This window comes from Choloepus didactylus, chromosome 5 (genome assembly GCF_015220235.1).
Source record: "Choloepus didactylus isolate mChoDid1 chromosome 5, mChoDid1.pri, whole genome shotgun sequence".
In the NCBI taxonomy this organism is placed as follows: domain Eukaryota; kingdom Metazoa; phylum Chordata; class Mammalia; order Pilosa; family Megalonychidae; genus Choloepus; species Choloepus didactylus.
The window spans coordinates 6,278,849-6,299,153 of record NC_051311.1 but is presented as its reverse complement, the minus strand read 5'-3'; the positions used below and the strand labels follow the sequence as shown (position 1 = coordinate 6,299,153).

At 42.4% G+C, this 20,305-nt stretch overlaps 1 protein-coding gene and 1 pseudogene across 1 annotated transcript in view; one reads left to right on the top strand and one right to left on the bottom strand.

Annotated features, from left to right (window-relative positions):
* SPAG6 (sperm associated antigen 6) overlaps positions 1 to 20,305 on the bottom strand; it is a 78,584-nt gene that overhangs the window by 20,544 nt on the left and 37,735 nt on the right. Inside the window, exons 5-7 of the mRNA XM_037837835.1 lie at positions 3,735 to 3,940; positions 2,735 to 2,908; positions 1,535 to 1,687 (exon numbers count right to left, since the gene is read on the bottom strand). Of these exons, the coding sequence (XP_037693763.1) occupies positions 1,535 to 1,687; positions 2,735 to 2,908; positions 3,735 to 3,940 (533 nt within the window). The remainder of the gene's footprint in view (positions 1 to 1,534; positions 1,688 to 2,734; positions 2,909 to 3,734; positions 3,941 to 20,305) is intronic.
* Positions 17,954 to 18,441, top strand: LOC119535526 (annotated as a pseudogene).

The window sequence follows — 20,305 nt, the reverse complement described above, 5'->3', positions numbered from 1 at the left end:
TTAGCTGGGCACGGGCTGCAGGCAGCCAAAGCAATCACAGCTTTTCCATCGTTCCCCCTCTGGGTAAGCTTCCTGCCGGAGCCACAACAGAAGCGAGGAGCCCAGCCCTGGAATGTCCCTCTGAGAGGCTGCGGCGAGCACCGTGACAGCTTAATGACCCGGGTGCCCGTGGTCTCTGTCACAGAAGGGCAAGAGGAAAGGAGCCGGGGAAAAAGGGAGCAAAGCAGAGAAAGATCATGGAATAGATGGAAAATAAAGACCAGAGGCTCCTTTTTATTCTGAGGATTTGCAACTTGTATTTCTGTTCATTTCCTGAGCTGAGAAACCCAGCCCTAGGCCATGCAGACACCACAAGCCGCAAAGCCTTTTTCAGGAGATGGGTATTATTCATTCTGTAAATGCTTTCTGAGCACCTGCTCTGTGCCAGGGCTGCACCAACAGGGTGAGGACAAAGTTGCGGACTGAGATAAGGCAGCCTCCCCCCTGAGCTCCAAATTGACTGAAGGACAGAGGTAGACAAAGAAATGATGTCAGCCCTGGCCATCTCCTAGCCGGTGACAGGCAAGGCAGGGACTTAGAACCCACTGACAACAGTGAAACTGACCACCGGGCACTCACTCAGAATAGGTGTTTGCAGCCAAAGTGTGCTTGACAGGTTTGTACATAAGAACAGTCAATCCTTTGAGCCACATCTGTGCTTAATATTTACATACAGGTAATACTAACACTCAAGGGAGTTAACAGTAAGTGGAGCAAAACTGTGTTTAAACTTCCTGTGGAGGAAACCTTGTGTGCTAGCTTGCATGTGTTGTGTCCCCCAGAAAAAGCCATGTTCTTTGGTGCAATCTTGTATGGGCAGACATATTGGTGTCGGTTAGGTTGGAACCTTTGGATTAGGTTGTGACCATGGAGATGTGACCCACCCAGCTGTAGGTGATAACTCTGATTAGATAATTTCCATGGAGATGTGGCCCCGCCCATTCAGCGCGGGCCTTGATTGGTTCACTGTAGCTCTATAAAAGCTCAGACAGAAGAAGCTCATAGCTAGCTGTAGCTGGGACAGACATCTTTGAAGACTGCCATTGGAAGCTGATGCAGATTTTGGCGATTGCCATTTTGAAACGCAACCTGGGAGCAAGCAGATGCCAGCCACGTGCCTTCCCAGCTAAGAGAGGTTTTCCAGATGCCATTGGCCGTCCTCCAGTGAAGGAACCCAATTATCGATGTGTTACCTTGGACACTTTATAGTCTTAAGACTGTAACTGTGTAACCAAATAAACCCCCTTTTATAAAAGCCAATCCATTTCTGGTGTTTTGCATTCTGGCAGCATTAGCAAACCGTAATACCTTGCTTCATGCATTGCTTCAGGAAACTTATTAATAAGCATCGAGAAAAAGCTGAGGGGGTTTCAGGTAGTTCTTTCACTTGGTTCAGGTATGCTTTGCATTCTGGGGGAGAGCCCTGGTTCGTGGCTCTGCCTTAGCGGGTAGCACCCCACTGCAACAACGAGGAGGAAACGAGGCAAGCACGCACCTTGGAAATGATCACGGCCATTGCCAGGTTCTCCGAGTGGGCGGCCACATACCCGAGCATCATGATGCCTGGCAGCCTGGTGTTCCCCTTGCAGGACCCCAGACAGTCGATCACCGCGGCAACTCCTCCCGCGTTAACTATCAGCTGCGAAAGCTGTGAGAAAGGACGCAGACACAGCCAGACAACCGTCACTACAGAGCACAAGATGGCCATTCAATACTAGCTTAATACTGCAGCCTCTTTGACTTGGGTCCTAAAAGCACCTGGCAAAATTCAAAAAATCATTTAGTGAAATTACTGTATTTATAAAAGGACTATACAGGCAGAATAATCCCGCTATTTCAAATGCACACATTTGAAGCTTTACTCTGCAGTTCAGTTTCTCATGCATGGAAGGCCCAGCTTTACCTGACAGAATGGCTGTGAAAGTCCCCACCTGAAAGCTGAACCTGCAGCCCTCCATCACTAGCTCATCGCCGAGTGCCAAGAGGCAATGTCGGACGTGAAGCTGTCTCACCTAATTGGCCCCCCCTTGCTAGCAATGCTGACTAGCTGGTTGCGCTTTAATCTGGAAAAACCTCAATCAACTAAAGATGTTAGTGCAATAAAGAATGAAGACTTTAATGAAATGAAAACCAATTAGGTAAAAAATCCACAGAGAGAGACCCTGCCTCCAGATCAGCACAGGCCTGCTTTGCCTCCTGACGAGCTTCCCATCCAGGAACCAGAGCAGGACACGGCCGCGGCAGAGGGGCTTCCGGGGGCTGCACTGGGCCGGGGGCTGCCAGAAAATGAAAAGGATGAGAAAGTCCGCAGTCCCCGCAATCTGCAGAAGAGAAGCTGGAAATGATTGAAAACCGAGACTTCAGGCTCAAACTCGACCGCTCTAGCCCTCTGGTTCTCACGGGAGCACCTGGCAGTGTTTGGAGACATCTGATTGTCATGACTGACCGGGGAGTCAGCAGGTGCTACTGGCACCCAGTGGTGGAGGCCAGCGTGCCCCTAAGCATCCCACCCCGCCCAGGACGGTTCCACCAGAGCATGATCCAGGCCAAAGTGTCAACAGTGCCCAGTGCGGGAAACTGATATAAACAGGGCGTGTGGGCTCAACCCGAGGGCCCTGCAAACAAAGGGATGTTTTATTTAACAACTAAAATTAACATGTTATTGTACTTTGAAGCTTTTCTCTTTTTTTTTTACCTCAGGTGTATGTTTTGCAATCTCTCTAATTAAAGTGGAAGCGTTTTTCTTCACGTATTCATCTTTGTCCTTCAGACAGGTGAGCACAACCGGAAAAATCTCTGCCTCAACCACCATTTCGGCCAGGTCCACAGAATGCTTTGCTATCTGACTGAGAGCTGAGAGGACCTGGCGCTGTGAAGAAAAAGCCAAAATAAAACACGACATTACAAAGAAACCCCCGCAGATGTCCTGTGCACAGCCAGTCCGTGTCCAAATTCCCTCATAAGAAGGAAAAAACAATTACCTGGCTGACATAACCCACGGTTTCTGAGTCATGACAGTCTGACACCTAAATCTTATACCTAAATACTCAATTTTTTTAAATTTCCCCTAATTTCAAGAATTATGTCTTCGCTCTCTATTGACTATTTAAAACTCTATTTCAGATGACCAGAGTACTGGAATTGTTCATTTATGACGCATGTAGTAATATAATACAACGATCAAGCAGAATAACATTTTATTTTCTGCATGATGCTAATACCGTTTCGAAGGACTTCCCATTGTTACATTAACAATTTTAAAACTATATAGAAGATAACTATTGGAACATAAAAGTATAATTGGTAACTATTAAAGTCAGATTGTAGCTATGAAAACAGACTAAATGAAAATATGATGATTTTCATCACCAACTTAAGTATCACCGTGGGGAACTAGGAGACCTTTAGGTCCGTCCCTTCCAACCTGAGGCTCTCTGATCGCGGGGTTCCTCGTTTCCATGGTGGACGTAATCATGGATGCTACTTCTAGTTCCAACACTTTCCCCAATCCCATCCTTATTTTCCTTGCAGCATCATTTTCACATATTAAAAAACCAAATACACCCTCTATTCATAACTGCTTTCTGCGACAATTCACTGATTCTTTTCAGCATGTGCCATTAGCCTGCACGCACGCCCGCCGCCCTGGCTCAGCTGCAGCCGGGTCTGTTTGGCACTGACCGTATTCCAAGTACCTTCAGCTTGGCGTCGGGGTTGAGGATCATCTGGGCCAAGTGTGCGATGGCGCCCGTGTCCACCACGGTCTGGGCTAACTCTGGAGAGTGCTTGGAAATGTCGCTGAGGGCCGAGGCCGCGATCCTTTTCAAGGCGACTTCCGGCTCCTGGATGCAGAGGACCAGGAGAGGGATGGCTCCCGCGTCCACCACGGCCTGCGACAGCTCTGCGGGGCCAAGAGCACGACTCAGTGAGCGTGAGCGGCGGCCCCGTGCGGGCCCCGAGAACCAAGGGGAGCGAGCGCCGCCCTGTCCCGACACCTACATGTCCGATCAGCCCTCCCGACTCACACGCCCTGGACCAGCCCCAAGCTGGAGGGACACGGTCAGGAGCCGCCACCCTCTCCAGCGGCGCGAGGACGGAGAGGAGGCCGGGGCGCTGGTTCCTGTTTTTATGGGAATAAGCAGACGTCGGCCGTGTCAGCTCTGACAATCCTGCCCCTCTCAACAGACACGTGTTTTATTAATGCTTTACAAACACAGGGACGATTAAAGTGCCCAAAATTTAACAACCACACTCATTAGCATTCTGTCCTCTTTACCTGAGTAACCATTAACGTGAATCTCGTGCCAATAATGTGGTTTTCCAATTCCTTTCATTTTATAGTGCCTTTAAGATTCTTTTTACTTTTATGTAATATAAATGTACATTTTCACTGTACATCTAAAAACACTTTCAAAAACAAGATTGACAACTGAACAACATACTTAAATATATATAAATGACAATACTTAGGTCAAGGTATAAATTTATCTCAACCACCTGACGAGGCAGAAATAAAAGTAAACATTTTTGGATAGACATCTAGATCTATTTGTGTGTCCAAGAATAAAACTACAAAATAAAGCATTTTAAATTACAGAGAATGAGAGTCAGGCTGGCACTCCCAAGTAATACAGATGTAAAATGTCTTTTGAGAAGTATAAAGCTCTGAATGGAATTAGATTCCACTGCCACGGTACTGGTGGGCTCTCTCTTGGAAGCTCACTCACCTGCTTCTAGCACCTCTTCCTTCCCGGTTCTGTGCCTCAGCAGTTGGTAAATATCTTAAGAATCAGACTAAGACATCTATTCAGCATATCACTCTGTCTTTAATTTAAAAAAAAAAAAAAAGCATTTAATTGTTCAAAAGATAGGTAATATCACATTTTCTAAAAGAAAATGTTGGAAAATACAGGATTGCTTCCTGTATTTGTTTCCCTTACATTATTATAATTATCTTAGAGGTGCCAGCACCGTATAAGGGATCATTCTTTTCTGCACTAAACGGGCATCAGAGGCCGTTCCTGTGCGCCCGGGCCAGCCCCTGGTGTGCCTGACGCGTCTGCAAGACTGGCAAGCACGCATTGCAGTAAGAAATCTGCTGTGAAGTATGTGTACAGTGGGGAGTTAAGATGCGATCAAAAGAACCAAGGGCAGAGAAGAGGAAAACAGGTTAGAGAGAGGAAGCGGGAGATGGCAGCCGCGATGGACTGAACACCCTGAACCCACCCAGAGCTGGACCAGGCCCCCAGAGGCGGGCTCGGACGCTCCTGCAGTCAGCGAGACAGCAGGGGGCCAATCCACACTGCCTCCACCTGCCCCTCCCAGGGAAACGGGAAGAAAATATAAAGTGTGATATTGTTGATCGTTCTGATAGATCGCTTTCTGTTAATTGTTAACATATTGGTTAAGAATTCAATCCAATCCAAATTACACAGGTGCTGTAAGGTCAAACATGTTTTCACTGGTCATACCAAGTATGCCAGTTTGAATGTATTATGTCCCCCAAAATGCCATTATCTCTGATGTAATCTTGTGTGGGCAGATGTATCAGTGTTGATTGGACTGTAATTCTTTGGGTGTTTCCGTGGAGATGCGCCCCACCCAACTGTGGGTGCTGACTGTGATTGGATAATTTCCGTGGAGGTGTTACCCCACCCATTCAGGGTGGGTCTAAATTAAATCACTGGAGCCATATAAATGATCAACAGAAGGAATGCACTGCAGCTGTGAGTGACATTTTGAAGAGGAGCTACAGCCAAGAGAGACACTTTGAAGAACGCACAGAATCTGAGAGAGTAGCTACAGATGAGACACAGTTTGAAGACAGCCGTTGAAAGCAGACTCTTGCTTTGGAGAAGCTAAGAGAGGACAAACACCCCAAGAGCAGCTGAGAGTGACATTTTTGAGGAACTGCAGCCTAAAGAGGAACGTCTTGGGAGAAAGCCATTTTGAAACCAGAACTTTGGAGCAGATGCCAGCCACATGCCTTCCCAGCTAATAGAGGTTTTCTGGACACCATTGGCCATCCTCCAGTGAAGGTACCCGATTGTTGATGACTTACCTTGGACACTTTATGGCCTTAAGACTGTAACTTTGTAACCAAATTAACCCCCTTTATAAAAACCAATCCATTTCTCATGTTTTGTATCCCAGCATTAGCAAACTAGAACACCAAGTTTATGGGTCCATACTGCAACACACCTAGAATGCACAGAAGGGGCTGAACATTTTGTACCAAGCGTGAATCTAAGAACATCCACTTGTGGTTCCACTTTTAAACACTGTTCCTAAGAGCAGAGAACCTGCAAGCAAACTACGGTTCATCTTTATAGTCCCCGCGCATCTTAGCCTCTCCTTGACTAACTGTGGCAGTGCTAAAACCTCCTTCCCCTAGAGACCTGGCGTGAGTCATAAGGCACACATGCCACTGCTCTGCCTTGTTCCCCACCCTAAACCTTCCTGCTCCCTCGAGGGCAGAGAAGTGGGTCGGGGGGGGGGGAAGGTTGGCGATGGCGCTAGAGAGATCGGCAGCGAAGGTGAATGAAGCTTCCAAGGTCTTGCATTGGGCCTAGTGATTCCGTACTTGCTGTTTGCTTTATTTTTTCTTAAAGGGCATCTCTGAATTCATATGGTCTAATGCCAGGGTGGCTCCCACTGCCACGTAGAAATACCATCCTGTGCTTGAAAACAAGCAGGAGTAACCAAAGAACTTACAAAACGCTGATGCATACAAAACTTACTTCCCACCGGAGAAATCTCACTGAGTTCACTTTTAAGCTCTCATCTGGAAATGAGTGTTTGGTGGTTCGATTAAGTATCATACTTATCAAATCAAAGATGGATATGTACAAGTACAAATACTCATGACAGGTTTGAAAGGAAAGCAGCAAGTCAAGAAATTTATCTTCAGTGCTTAAGAATATCTTAGCCTCATTTTAAATTATAAATGAATCCTCAAAATTAATTTTTTGAAAAACTTATCTTCTATTATGCAATAACATGGGACATCACGTAGACTATTAGATAGCAAGTAAAATTAGAAAGTGGTTATAACTATTAAAAAATGCAAAGAAAAAAAGCCACATGTTTTGCCAATGCACTAACGGCTCAGAATGGGTCTGTGGTACTACTGCTAGTAAACATAAACTTTTTGTATTTGCTAAACTTTCTTCAATTGGTTGTTTACTTAAAACAATAAAAAAGGAGGACACGGAGCAAGATGGCAGCATAGGGAGGTGTGGAATTTAGTTAGTCCTCTGGAGCATAAAATAAACAGCCAGGAACAACTAGTAGATAGGCTCAAACAATTGTTTGGGAGACATCCATGATCAGACACACACTGTACACCAACCTGCAATATGTGAAAGAGCCGAGACCACAGCAAAGAACTCTAAGTAAAGCCCCCCAAACTGTGGAGCTGGCACCCCATCTCCACCAGCAAAGCAGGCTGAATTCGAACACTCTCCTGTGGGAAAAAGAAGCAGTCTCTACTAGGAGAAAGGGAAAGTAGTTCAAGCAAGCTCCAATCACAGTTTTAATTAATGAATTTGGAATAGTGAATATAAGCTATGAGCACAGAAAAACCCAGAGCAAGCAGGAAAGGAACCCTGGGGCTGAAGAAAAAAAAAAAATAAAACACAATCAATAAATAAAAACAGAGGCCTTGGGAGTTGGCTGAGCTCAGAATACTGGAAAAGGGCTGTGCCCCAAGAAAAGGAGCATACAGAACCGGATACCAACTCCTATTCCTGACTGGCGAAACTGGGGACTCAAGACAGAAGACTGGCTCTGAAAGGGGATTTTTTTCTCTCTTTTTTTTTAGCTATTCTAAGTAGCTCATTAGAGAAAATCTCAGGCATATTCAGTTGTCAGCGCTGACCAAGGCAAGGAGGGAGTTAAGATAGGTCTGAGAGACAAAGTAAGGAGTCAAGTGAAGGTGATAATTCCCTAAAGGGTGTGTCTTCCCAAAGAAAAGGGGGAGTGGGTACCAGCCCAAGTGGCCAGCCTCCCTCAGAAAATTCAGACCCCAGGAGTTAAGTTTGGCTTCTGATTCACCCTCGGTCCCTGGCAGGGACAGGGTCTACTGAGAATTAAAGGAACCATGCCTCTTTATGCTGGTGGAGAGCTGCAGGCTGACAAGCACCACCTGCTGGGCAGAATAGGAAAAGCAAAGAGCCTAGAGGCCTCACAGGAAAGTATGACAACCTGCTGGACCTCGTCCTCAGAGAAACCTGATACTGAATACAGCCCCCTCCTGAGACCTGGGCCCATCTGGTCTGGGAAAATCTGACTAGGGTCGATCGTATCTGGGTAGACCCTCCTGAAAACAACAACAACAACAAAAATGTTCTATGTAGGCCAGACAAGAACCAGAAAGACAAGAGCTGAAAAATTCAGATCAGTTAAAAAGCTATGCTAGATGTCAAGAATAAGTAGAACTGAATGCCAAAGAAAAGATAGAGAAAAATCCGCCCAACAAGAAAACCCTACGTAAAAGAGTGAAAATGACCTCTAGAATAAACTAATCAAGGAAACCAGATGCCTAGACACCAGCAAAAAATTATGAGTCACACTAGGAAAAACAAAGATATGGCTCAGCCAAAGGAACAAACTAACACTTCAAATGAGATACAGGAGTTGTGACAACTAATTAAACATGTTCAAACAAAAATGCTAATCAATTCAAAAATCAAATCAGTGAGTTGAGGGAAGATATGACAAAAGTGATGAAGGATATAAAGAAGACATCGGGTGAACACATAAGGAAGAACTCAAAAGTTTGAAAAAACAATTGGCAGAACATATGGGAATGGAAGGCACAAAAGAAGAGATGAAGAACACAACAGCAGATTTGAAGAGGCAAAAGAAAGGATTAGTGAAGTAGAGGATAGGGACACCTGAAATCCTACACATGAAACAGGGAAAATAACAGAAAAAATATGAGCAGGGTCGCAGGAAACTGAATTACAACATGAAGCGCACAAACATATGCAATGGGTGTCCCAGAAGGAGAAGAGAAGGGAAAAAGGGAAGAAAATGGAGGAAATAATCACTGAAAACTTCCCATCTCTTATGAAAGACACAAAATTACAGATCCAAGAAGTGCAGCATACTCCAAACAGAACAAACCCTAGTAGACCTACTCCAAGACACTTACTAATCACATTGTCAAATGTCAAAAACAGAGAATTCTGAAAGCAGTAAGAGAAAAGTGATCCATCACATACAAGGGAAGCTCCATAAGACAATGTATGGATTTCTCAGCAGAGGTGAGAAGGCAGTGCTATGATATATTTAAGATAATGAAAGAGAAAAATTGTCGACCAAGAATTCTGTATCTGGCAAAACTATCCTTCAAAAATGAGGAAGCATTTAAAATATTTTCAGACAAACAGACACTGAGAGTTTGTGAACAAGATACCTGCTCTACAAGAAATACTAAAGGGAGCACTACAGGCAGATACAAAAAGAGAGGAGAGAGAAGTTCAGAGAAGAGTGCAGAAATAAAGACTATCAGTAAGGGTAAAAAGAGAGAGAAAAAAAACAAAAATAAGATAGGACATATAAAAGTCAAAAGACAAAATGGTAGAGGGCAGCACAATATGATAAATACACTGAACAATGCTGAGTGTGAGCAGGGTTGGAAGAGGAATGCTAGGGGCATGTTGGACACCAGAAGGAAAGATGGAAGATAAAGATTGGGAATGTATAACCTAGTGAAACCTAGAGTGCACAATGATGGTGATTAAATGTACAAATATAAGAAAGTTTTTACATGAGGGAGAGCAATGAATGTCAACACTGCAAGATGTGAAAAAAAAAAAGGGATGGTATATGGAAAAATACAATCAATGTAAATTAGAATCTATAGTTAACAGTAATATTGTAATACACTTCCATGAACTGTAGCAAAGGCAATATACAGAAGCTAAACATCAGTAAGAGGGACATATAAGGGAGGGATATGGGATGCTTGTGTTATTGTTGTTGCTTCTACTTTTTATATTATTTTATTTTTTATTCTTCATTTTTTTCCTCTTCTTTTTTCTTTGTGAAGAAATGGAAATGTCCTCATATAGATTGTTAGGGTCAATATATAACTAGTGATTATACCAGAAACCACTGATTGTTTACTTAGGATGGATTGTATAGTGTGTGAATAAAACTGTTTGTTCTAGTTTGCTAATGCTGCCAGAATGCAAAACACCAGAAATGGATTGGCTTTTATAAAAGGGGGTTAATTTGGTTACACTGTTACAGTCTTAAGGCCATGAAGTGTCCAAGGTAACACATCAACAATTGGGTACCTTCACTGCAGGATGGCCAATGGTGTCCAGAAAACCTCTGTTAGCTGGGAAGGCATGTGGCTGGCATCTGCTCCGAAGTTCTGGTTTCAAAATTGCTTTCTCCCAGGACATTCCTCTCTATGCTGCAGTTCCTCAAAAATGTCACTCTTATGTGCTCTTGGGGTGTCTGTCCTCTCTTAGTTTCTCTGAAGCAAGAGTCTGCTTTCAAAGACCATCTCCAAAATGTCTCTGTAAGCTGAAGCTCCTCTCTCAGTTCCAGCGCATTCTTCAAAGTACCCCTTTTGGCTGTAGCTCCTCTTCAAAATGTCACTCTCAGCTGCACTGAGTTCCCTCTGTTTGTCAGCTCATTTATATGGCTCCTACCCTGAATGGGTAGGGTAACATCTCCATGGAAATTATCCAGTCAGAGTCATCACCCACAGTTGGGTGGGGTGCATCTCCACAGAAACACTCAAAGAATTACAATCTAATTAACACTGATAAATCTGCCCACACAAGATTACATCAAAGATAATGGCATTTTGAGGGACATAATACATTCAAACCAGCACAGTTTAAAAATAAACAGAAAAAAAAAGTGCTGAAGAAAATGTGCAGAGAGGGATGTACTTATTCACTGTTGGTAGGAAAACAGAATGGTGCAGCCCATCTGGAGGGCAGTGTGGTGGTTCCACAGAAGGCCAAGTGTGGGTTGTCATATGGTCCTGCAACCCCATTATTAGGTATATACTTGGAAGAACTGAAAACAGAGACACGAATGGACATTTGCACACTGGTATTTATGGCATCGGTATTCATGACTTGCAATGGATGGAGATGGCCTAAAGGTACATCAGATGATGAAAGGAAGGGTGAACTGTGATATATACATGCAATGGAATATTGAACGGCTGCAAGAAGGAATGAAATTGAGAGGCATGCAACTAGAAGAATAAACCTTGAAGACAGTATGTTGACTAAAATAAGCCTAATAAAAAATAAGCCTAAAAAAAGACTGATATTATAACGCCTCACTAATATGGACTATATATAATGTGCAAACTCTGAGAATTGAATTCAAGAGCATAGGTTATCAGGGGAAGGCTTATTGTAAAGGTTCCTAGATTGTAGGTTCTTACAGCAGTCACATATATTCCTGAGTTGTTGAAGTTATTTCTAAATTCTGAAATGCTGGGCTCTTTGTTTACCACCTGGAAGTTCCCTGGAACTTCAGGTATCTGAGTGACACCTGAGACTCAGAGCTAGAGTTTTACAGCTGTGAAAGCCAATATTATCCCATATAGCAATTGTTTTAAAAAGCTGAAAAAGAGATCAGACTTTAATTAAAGATATGAATGAAGATGATCTGATTAGGACTAAGGCAAATCAGACTAAAGGGTAAAGGACAATATTGACAGTGTTTTACAACTTCAATTTCTGCGTGAGACCAAGGGAGAGATGTTTATTTGGTACAAAATTTTTATCTTCTGCAGCACAGTAACTAATTTAACTTGTATGGTCAGTTTATTCAAACACCGTAATTACATGGAACCTTGGATAGGGGGTGAGATCTGGTTGGTTTGTACAGGTTAGTGCAATATTAAGATTCTTCCCACAGTAATTTGGGAAGGGAATAACAAAGTATTTGCAAAGCCCCCTTGAGGGACTAGGGGGAAATGTGGAAATATTAAACATTCCCACCTGGGGAATTCTTGATACTATCACGAGCACTGGGGACTACCAATTTAATAGGCCAAGTCCTCAATCTTAGGGCTTGCCCTTATGAAATCTATTCCTGCAAAGGAAAAGCTAAGCCTACTTATAATTGTGCCTAAGAGTCACCCCCAGAGAACCTCTTTTGTTGGTCAGATGTGGCCTCTCTAAGTCAACTCAGCAGCTGGACTCACTGCCCTCCCCACTACATTGGACATGAAGTGTAAACCCCCTGGCAATGTGGGACATGACTCCTGGGGATGAGCCTGGCCCTGGCATCATGGGACTGAGAAAGACTTCTAGGGCCAAAAGGGGGGAGAAAAATGAAACAAAATAGAGTTTTAGTGATTGAGAGATTTCAAATAGAGTTGGGTGGTCATTCTGGGGGTTGTTCTTATGCATTATAGAGATATCCCCTTGTAGTTTTTACTGTATTGCAAAAGCTAGAAGGAAATACCTGAAACTGTTGAACTGTAATCCAGTAGCTGTGATTCTTGAAGATGACTGTATAACTATATACTGAAGGTGTGAATGTGTAATTGTGAAAACCTTGCAACTGACACTCCCTTTATATACTGTTTATAGACAGATGACTAAGAAAACAAAGACAGAACATAAATAAATAATACGAGGGATAAGAGATATGGGATGTTTTGGGTGTTCTTTTTTACTTTTCTTTTTCTTTTTTTTTTTTTTTGAGTAATGAAAATGTTCAGAAATTGATGGTGGTGATGAATGCACAACTATATGATGATACTATGAACCACTGTGTACTCTGGAAGATTATCTGATATGTGAATATATCTCAATAAAATTGCATTTTAAAAATAAAATAAAAGAACTATGATGTCAATTCTACTCAAACCGATCTACAGATTCAATGCAATTCCAATCAAAATTCAAACAGTCTACTTTGCAGACTTGGAAAAGATAGTTGTCAAATTTATTTGGAAGGGAAAGTGGTCCTAAATTGCCAAAAACATCCTAAAAAAGAATGAAGTGGGAGGACTTACACTTCCAGACTCTGAAGCCACAGTGGTCAAAACAGCATGGTATTGTCACAAAGACAGACATATTGATCAACGGAATTAAACTGAGAGTTCGGAAATACACCCCTAGATCTATGGTCAGCTGATTTGTGATAAGGCCCCCAAATCCACTGAACTAGGACAGAACAGTGTCTTCAACAAATGGGGCTTGGAGAACTGGATATCCATATCCAAAAGAACGAAAGAGGACCCCATACCTCACACCCTATATAAAAATTAACTCAGAGTGGATCAAAGACCTCAATATAAGAGACGGTACCATAAAACTCCGAGAAGATAATGTAGGGAAACATCTTCAAGACCTAGTATTAGGAGGTCAAGCTTAGACCTTACCCCCAAAGTATAAACAATGAAAGAAAAAAATAGATAAATGGGAACTCCTCAAGATCAAAAGCTTCTGTACCACAAAATAAGAGACAATACCATAAAACTCCTAGAAGATAATGTAGGGAAACATCTTCAAGACCTAGTAATAGGAAGTAGCTTCTTAGACCTTACACCCAAAGTACAAGCAACAAAAGAAAAAACAGATAAATGGAACTCCTGAAAATCAAAAGCTTCTGTGCCTCAAAAGACTGTCAAAAGGTGAAAAGGCAACCAATTCAATAGGAGAAAATATTTGGAAACCACATATCTGATGATCCTGATATCCTGCACATATAAAGAAATCCTACAACTCAACAAAAATAGTACAAACAGCCCAATTTTATGACAGGCATTTTTCTGAAGAGGAAATACAAATGGCTAAAAAACACATGAAAAAATGTTCATCTTCACTAGCTATCAGAGAAATGCAAATCAAAACCACAATGAGATACCATCTCACACCAATAAGAATGGCTGCCATTAAACTAACAGGAAACAATAAATGCTGGAGAGGATGTGGAGAAACTGGAACTCTTATTCATTGCTGGTGAGAATGTATAATGGTACAGCCACTGCGGAAGACATTTTGGCAGTTTCTCAGTAAACTAGATATTGAATTATCCTACGATCCGGCAATTCACTTCTCGATATATACCCAGAAGATCTGAAAGCAGTGACACAAACAGATATTTGTACACTGATGTGCACACTGGCACTGTTCACAATTACAAAGAGATGGAAACAATCTAAGTGTCCTTTAACAGAAGAGTGGATAAACAAAATGTGGTATATACATACGATGGAATACTATGCAGCAGTAAGAAGGAACAAGGTTCTGACATATGGCAACATGGATGAACCTTCAAGATAAAATGCTGAGTGAAATATGTCAGACACAAAAGGAGCAATATTGTATATTAACACTACTATGAGCTCCTGAACAATGTAAAATCAATGTCTTATAATGTATCATATTGGGGACCTAGAGATAAGACAGAAGCTAATGAAGGGGAAATGATAACCTAATATCTTCAGATATGTTAATGAGGATGAATTTAAAGGTATGGGAATGGATGGGGTGATTGTTGTTTGCTATGGGGATTTTGAGAGCTTCACTGAAGATGAACAGGATTGAAAGGGGTTGTGTAAAGACATGTATCCCACAGATCAGCACCACAAATATGGATAGGTGTTTGCATGATATACTTCTAAGGTATGACACTAGTACAGAGAGTTGACAACAGAGGGGTATATGGGGAAAATCTAACTGTTGCATACTAGGGACTATAATTAATAGGAATACTTATTAATTGAGTACCTAACAAATACTAGAGACAAATAATTATGGTCTGAAAAGAGCTATTGGGTGCTTTGGGTCATAAGAAATGTTTAAAATGGAGAGTGATGAGGTTTGTACAACTAAGTGATGATAATGTAAGATAGGGATGGATTATCGTGGACAGAACATATGCTATGTGAACTTAGGAGCCCCCTACTTTATAAGTCAAGCCCTCGATACTGAGGCTTGCTCTTGTGAAACTTATGGCTGTAAAGGGAGGGCTAAGCCCACCTATAATTATGCCTAAGAGTCAACTCCAGAGGACTTCTTTTGTTGCTCAAATGTGGACTTTTTCTCTCTAAGACCAACTCTGCAAATAAATTCATCACCCTCCCCCTGACATGGGACAGGAATCCCCAGGTGGGTGAGTCTCCCTGGCGACGTGGGACACAGATTCTGGAAACGAGCCTGATCCTGGCATCGAGGGTTTGAGAATGTCTTTTTGACCAAAAGGGGAAAAGGCAACAAAATAAGGTTTCAGTGGCTAAGAGAATTCAAATAGAGTCGAGAGGCTGCCCTGGAGGTTACTCCTATGTAAGCTTCAGCTAGATATCCCAGATGGCCACAGTATGATAAGCCCAAATCAACAGTAGTCCCCAAAACCCTAAAGAGTACCCAGGTCCCTATCTGAGACTCTATAAAAGTTTCACTCACTAAGTTTACTCTTCAGAAACTTAAAGCCTCCAGAGAGCTCCTAGGCCAGCTAAGTCCCAAAACCCAGAGGCAACAGCCGCTTCAAGAACATCAACCAGTCACGTCCCCTTTTCCCACAATGTAAACATGTTATATTCCACAATTAAAAAAAAAAAAAAGCAGTAGGACCAACTGGTGTCCTGTCTGGACCTCCCCAACCCCTCGCCAGCTCCCAGTGCCGGTCCCTGGTCCCAGTTCCGGAGGCAGCAGAGGGCCCTCGTGCACATACTGGAGCACGTGTGTCTGCCCCAATCTGCCTGGTGGTGCCTGACGGACTCATCCCAGAATCTGTCCTGTGTGCAAAGGCAGCTCACCAACCTCTCTACAGAACATGCGGGAGAGTAGGCATTTCGTGCTCCTGGGGTAGGGGATTGCTGGCTGTGGAACACACAGGGCAGTGCCTGAGACCAAGAGGAAACTGTTTCCTAGGGAAGAGGGGACATTCAGACCCAAGCAAATGGGAGAAATCCTAGGGCCACATGCACATGCCCCAAACAGGACGTGCTCAGAAAAGACCAGGGAGGCCCCTACGCTTTGGCCTGAAGCTGTTCTCTAAACTCTTTGTACAGATAAGCCCTGAAGGAGAGCACAGGTGCAGGCCAATCTGCAAAGACGGGGAAAGTGGTTTTCTTTTCTTTTCTTTTCTTTTCTTTTCTTTTTCCCTACTTTTGTGTTAGCTCCTGGCATTCAAGGAAAGCTCTGTTATAACACTAGCTGGATACAAGCTTAAGGAACAGATGTCTCAGAGTATAGATATCAATGTTAAAACATTGAAATATCAGAATGTCCAAGGAAAATAAAAGACTAAAACATACAAAGAAACTGGAAGCAAAGGCCCAAAGGAGATTAAAGCACTAGAAACCATCAGCGAAGAGGACATGACCTATGACATTCCAGACAAAGACTTTATAAAAATGGTCCTAAATATGTTCAAAGAGCTAAAGGAAATCAGGAAAATGACAGATGAGCACAAAGAGAATACCAATAGAGAGGCAGAAATTATGAAAAAGAAACAAACAGAGCCAAAGACCATAGTAACAGAGATGCAAGATTCCCTAGAAGGGTTCAGCAGCAGATTGGCACTGGCAGAAGAAAGAATCTACTGGAAGACAAGACAATTGAAATCATCCAGTCTGAGATGCAGAAAGAAGAAAAAATGAGGAAAAATGAACAGAACCTGAGGAGCCTGTGGGACCCCAAGAAGCACACCAATATGCACATTGTGGGGGTCTCAGAAGGAGAAGAAAGAGAGGAAGGGGCGGAGAGAATATTCAAAGAAATAATGGTTGACGACATCCCAAATTTAATAAAAGACATGAATAGACACATCCAAGATGCTCAACAAACTCCAAACAGGATAAACCCAAATAGACACACACTGCGCCATGCTGTAATCAATCTGTCAAATGACAAAAGAGAGAGTTCTGAAAGCTGCAAGAGAGAAGCAACATGTCACATACAAGGGAGCCTCAAGAAGCTTAAGTGCCAATTTCTCACCAGACACCAAGGAGGTAAGAAGACACAGGATGATATACTTAAAGTGCTGAAAGCAAAAATTTGCCAGCCAAGAATTCTACATCCAGCAAACTGTCTTTCAAAAATGAGGGAAAGATTAAGACATTCACAGATAAACAGAAGCTGAGGGAGTTTGTCACCACTAGACCAGTCCTGCAAGAGAAGCTAAAGGGAGTTCTGCAGCTTGAAAGGAAAGGACACTAGACAATAGATCAAAGTAGCATGAAGAAATGAAGATCTCCAGTGAAGGTAACAACGGGGGTAAATATAAATGCCAGTACTATTGTATTTTTTGGTTTGTAACTCCACTTTTAGTTCCTATGGGATCTAAAAGGCAGATGTATAAAATGTACTGATGTCAGTGGTTCTGGACTCATCACGTGTAAACCTATGTAATTTGTGACAAGAACTACCGGAAGGTGGGGGGGTTAGGAGGGTACAGGAACGTGGTTTATGTATCCCAGTGAAGTTAGGTTGGTATCTAAGAAAATGAGAGTGTTATAGATTTATGATGTTAAAGTTAAGTCCCATGGTACCTAAAAAAGAAAATATCAGAGGATATGTAAGCTGGAAACAGAAAGGAGAGCACAGGTTGCCAGGGAAACGGGGAGTCAATGCAAAATGGTGGAGGGTTCCTCAGCACAGCATGGTGACTGTGGTTAATCCTGCTGAATGGTATTCCTGGGAAGGGTAGAGATGGGAAAGTCTGTGTCGTATCTATGTTCCCACAATAAAGGAAGAGAGAGAGAAAGAGTAACCAAAGAGACAATGACAATTACAGGCAACACGTGACCCTGGACAGGATCTAACAAGGGAGGAGAGAATGCTCAAAAGGACATGATGGGGACATATGGGTTAAAAATGGAATATAGGCCTGGTCTCAGCTGGTCTGCCTGAGACCCCCTGGGCGCCAATCCTAGACCACCGCACGGCCCCATTTCCGCTCCAACAACATGAAAGAAACTATCATGAACCAAGAGAAACTCGCCAAACTGCAGGCACAAGTGTGCACTGGTGGGAAAGGCACTGCTCGCAGAAAGAAGAAGGTCGTTCATAGAACAGCTACAGCAGATGATAAAAAACTTCAGTTCTCCTTAAAGAAATTAGGGGTAAACAATATTTCTGGTATTGAAGAGGTTAATGTGTTTACAAACCAAGGAGCAGTGATCCACTTTAACAACCCTGAGTTCAGGCATCTCTGGCAGCGAACACTGTCACCATTACAGGCCGTGCTGAGACCAAGCAGCTGGCAGAAATGCTACCCAGCACCTGAAACCAGCTTGGCGCAGACAGTCCGACTAGTTCAAGGAGACTGGCTGGAGCTCTGCCCAAATGATCTGTCGATGGAAAAGCACCACTTGCTACTGGAGAGCATGATGATGACGAAGTTCCAGATTTTGTGGAGAATTTTGATGAGGCTTCCAAGAATGAGGCAAACTGAATTGAGTCAACTTCTGAAGAAGCCAGAACTTGAAGATACTTGGAGCTGCTATTTTATATTATGACTGCTTTTTAAAGTTGTTTTGTTTATGGATCTAATAAAATCTAGATCTCTAATATTTTTAAGCTCAAGCCCCTTGGACACTGCAGCCCTTTTCAGTTTTTGCTTATACAGTTTCATTCTTTGCAGCTAATGAAGCTGAAAAAAGCCTAGGAATAAAGTTTGAAAACCAAGATAAATAAAGTTCTTCAGTTAAAAAAAAAAAACGGAATATAGACTGTAAGCTTTATATCAATGTTAAATTTGTTGAACTTGGTAACTGCCCTGAAGGTGGTTACATAAGTGAATATCCTTGTTCTTAGGAAATGCACACGGCATTTCAAGGAGCGTGCTGTACACAACCTCCACTCAAGTGTTCAGAAACGGACTGAGAAACAGAGATGGAGAGAGGGAGAGATGGACAGACAGAACAATACAGGAAATGTGGCAAAATGTTAAAATTGATGGGTCTGGGCATCTGGAGGGAAAGGGGTAGTGTTGGGGTTTTCCCACAGGTACTTACACTAAACAGAAAACAGACCTGAGACAAGGAATCTCAGACGCCATCTGGTAAAGGAGAGAGGGCTTTCCCTCATCCTAAAACCACACTGTCAGTGCCACTTCCTCCTCAGCTTTCTAAGCCAAGATCTGTTCAGTGATTTATCTGGTTGTAGCAAAGTTCTTAAGAAGAAAATAACGATTCCCCTTTTTGCCACTGCACAAAATACATAAATCCTGATTTGTCTTTCACTTAGTCCAGTGGATGGCCACCCAACGCAGCCACACTACCTTTCTGTTACTCCATGAAGCTCCCGCTCTGTCTGCCTGGAGGTCTGGATGCCTTTACACTTGTGTGGGTCAATTTCCTATTCCAGATTGTAAAGTCCTACTTTGCTCTGTACACTAAGAGACCACGATAACATACACAAGTGCTGCAAACACTTTTTGATGATTACAAAGATGATGATGTGATAGATATGACTGACTTGGGAATACAAGACGATATGTTTATACTTTGTTGCTCTATATTGTGAATTCTAAAAAAATTTCAACAGATTTTATTAATCAAGAGTTTCTAACTATAAAAACCACAAGAAATAAAAACATGAAGCCTCTACAAAATATTTTTACCAGCACATAAATTCAACCATGAAAATGACCAACAAATTAGATAACTGAGTAAAATAAGGTTATAATTAAAATGTTCTTTGGTTTAACACATTTGGCCTCTATGCCCAATGAACACAGAAGAGGTATTTATTTTCACTTTTTGTATCCTTTTTCACCAACATGAATAAACAGAAAGGTAGCTGAGGAAATAAGTGTTAGACCCAAAACATGTGTCATGTGTAACATATAGAATCCCATACCCACCATGTGCCTACATGTTATTCAACTCCTCCCTGATAAAAGAAGATGTAAAGAGAAAAATAAAGCAACAAAAGATGTTACAGAAATCAGCATTATTATCCACAGGTATCAGTAAAGACAGTTGTCTGTCGGGCTTTTAAAATAATATTTACAGAGAAATTGGAATCCTAGTGCATTGTTGATGAGAATGTAAAATAGTGCAGCTGCTGTGCAAAGCAATATGGAGGTTCCTCACAAGGTTAATTTTAGAATTACCATATGACCCAGCAAGTCCTCTCCTAAGTGTCCAACCAATGAAAATGAACACAGGGTGTGACACAGATACCTGTACACCAAGGTTCACAGCAGCACTATTCACAATAGCCAAAAGGCAGGCACAAACCAAGTCTCCATCAACAGATGAACAGATAAACAACACGTGATGTATACAGACAGTGGAATATATATAAGAAAG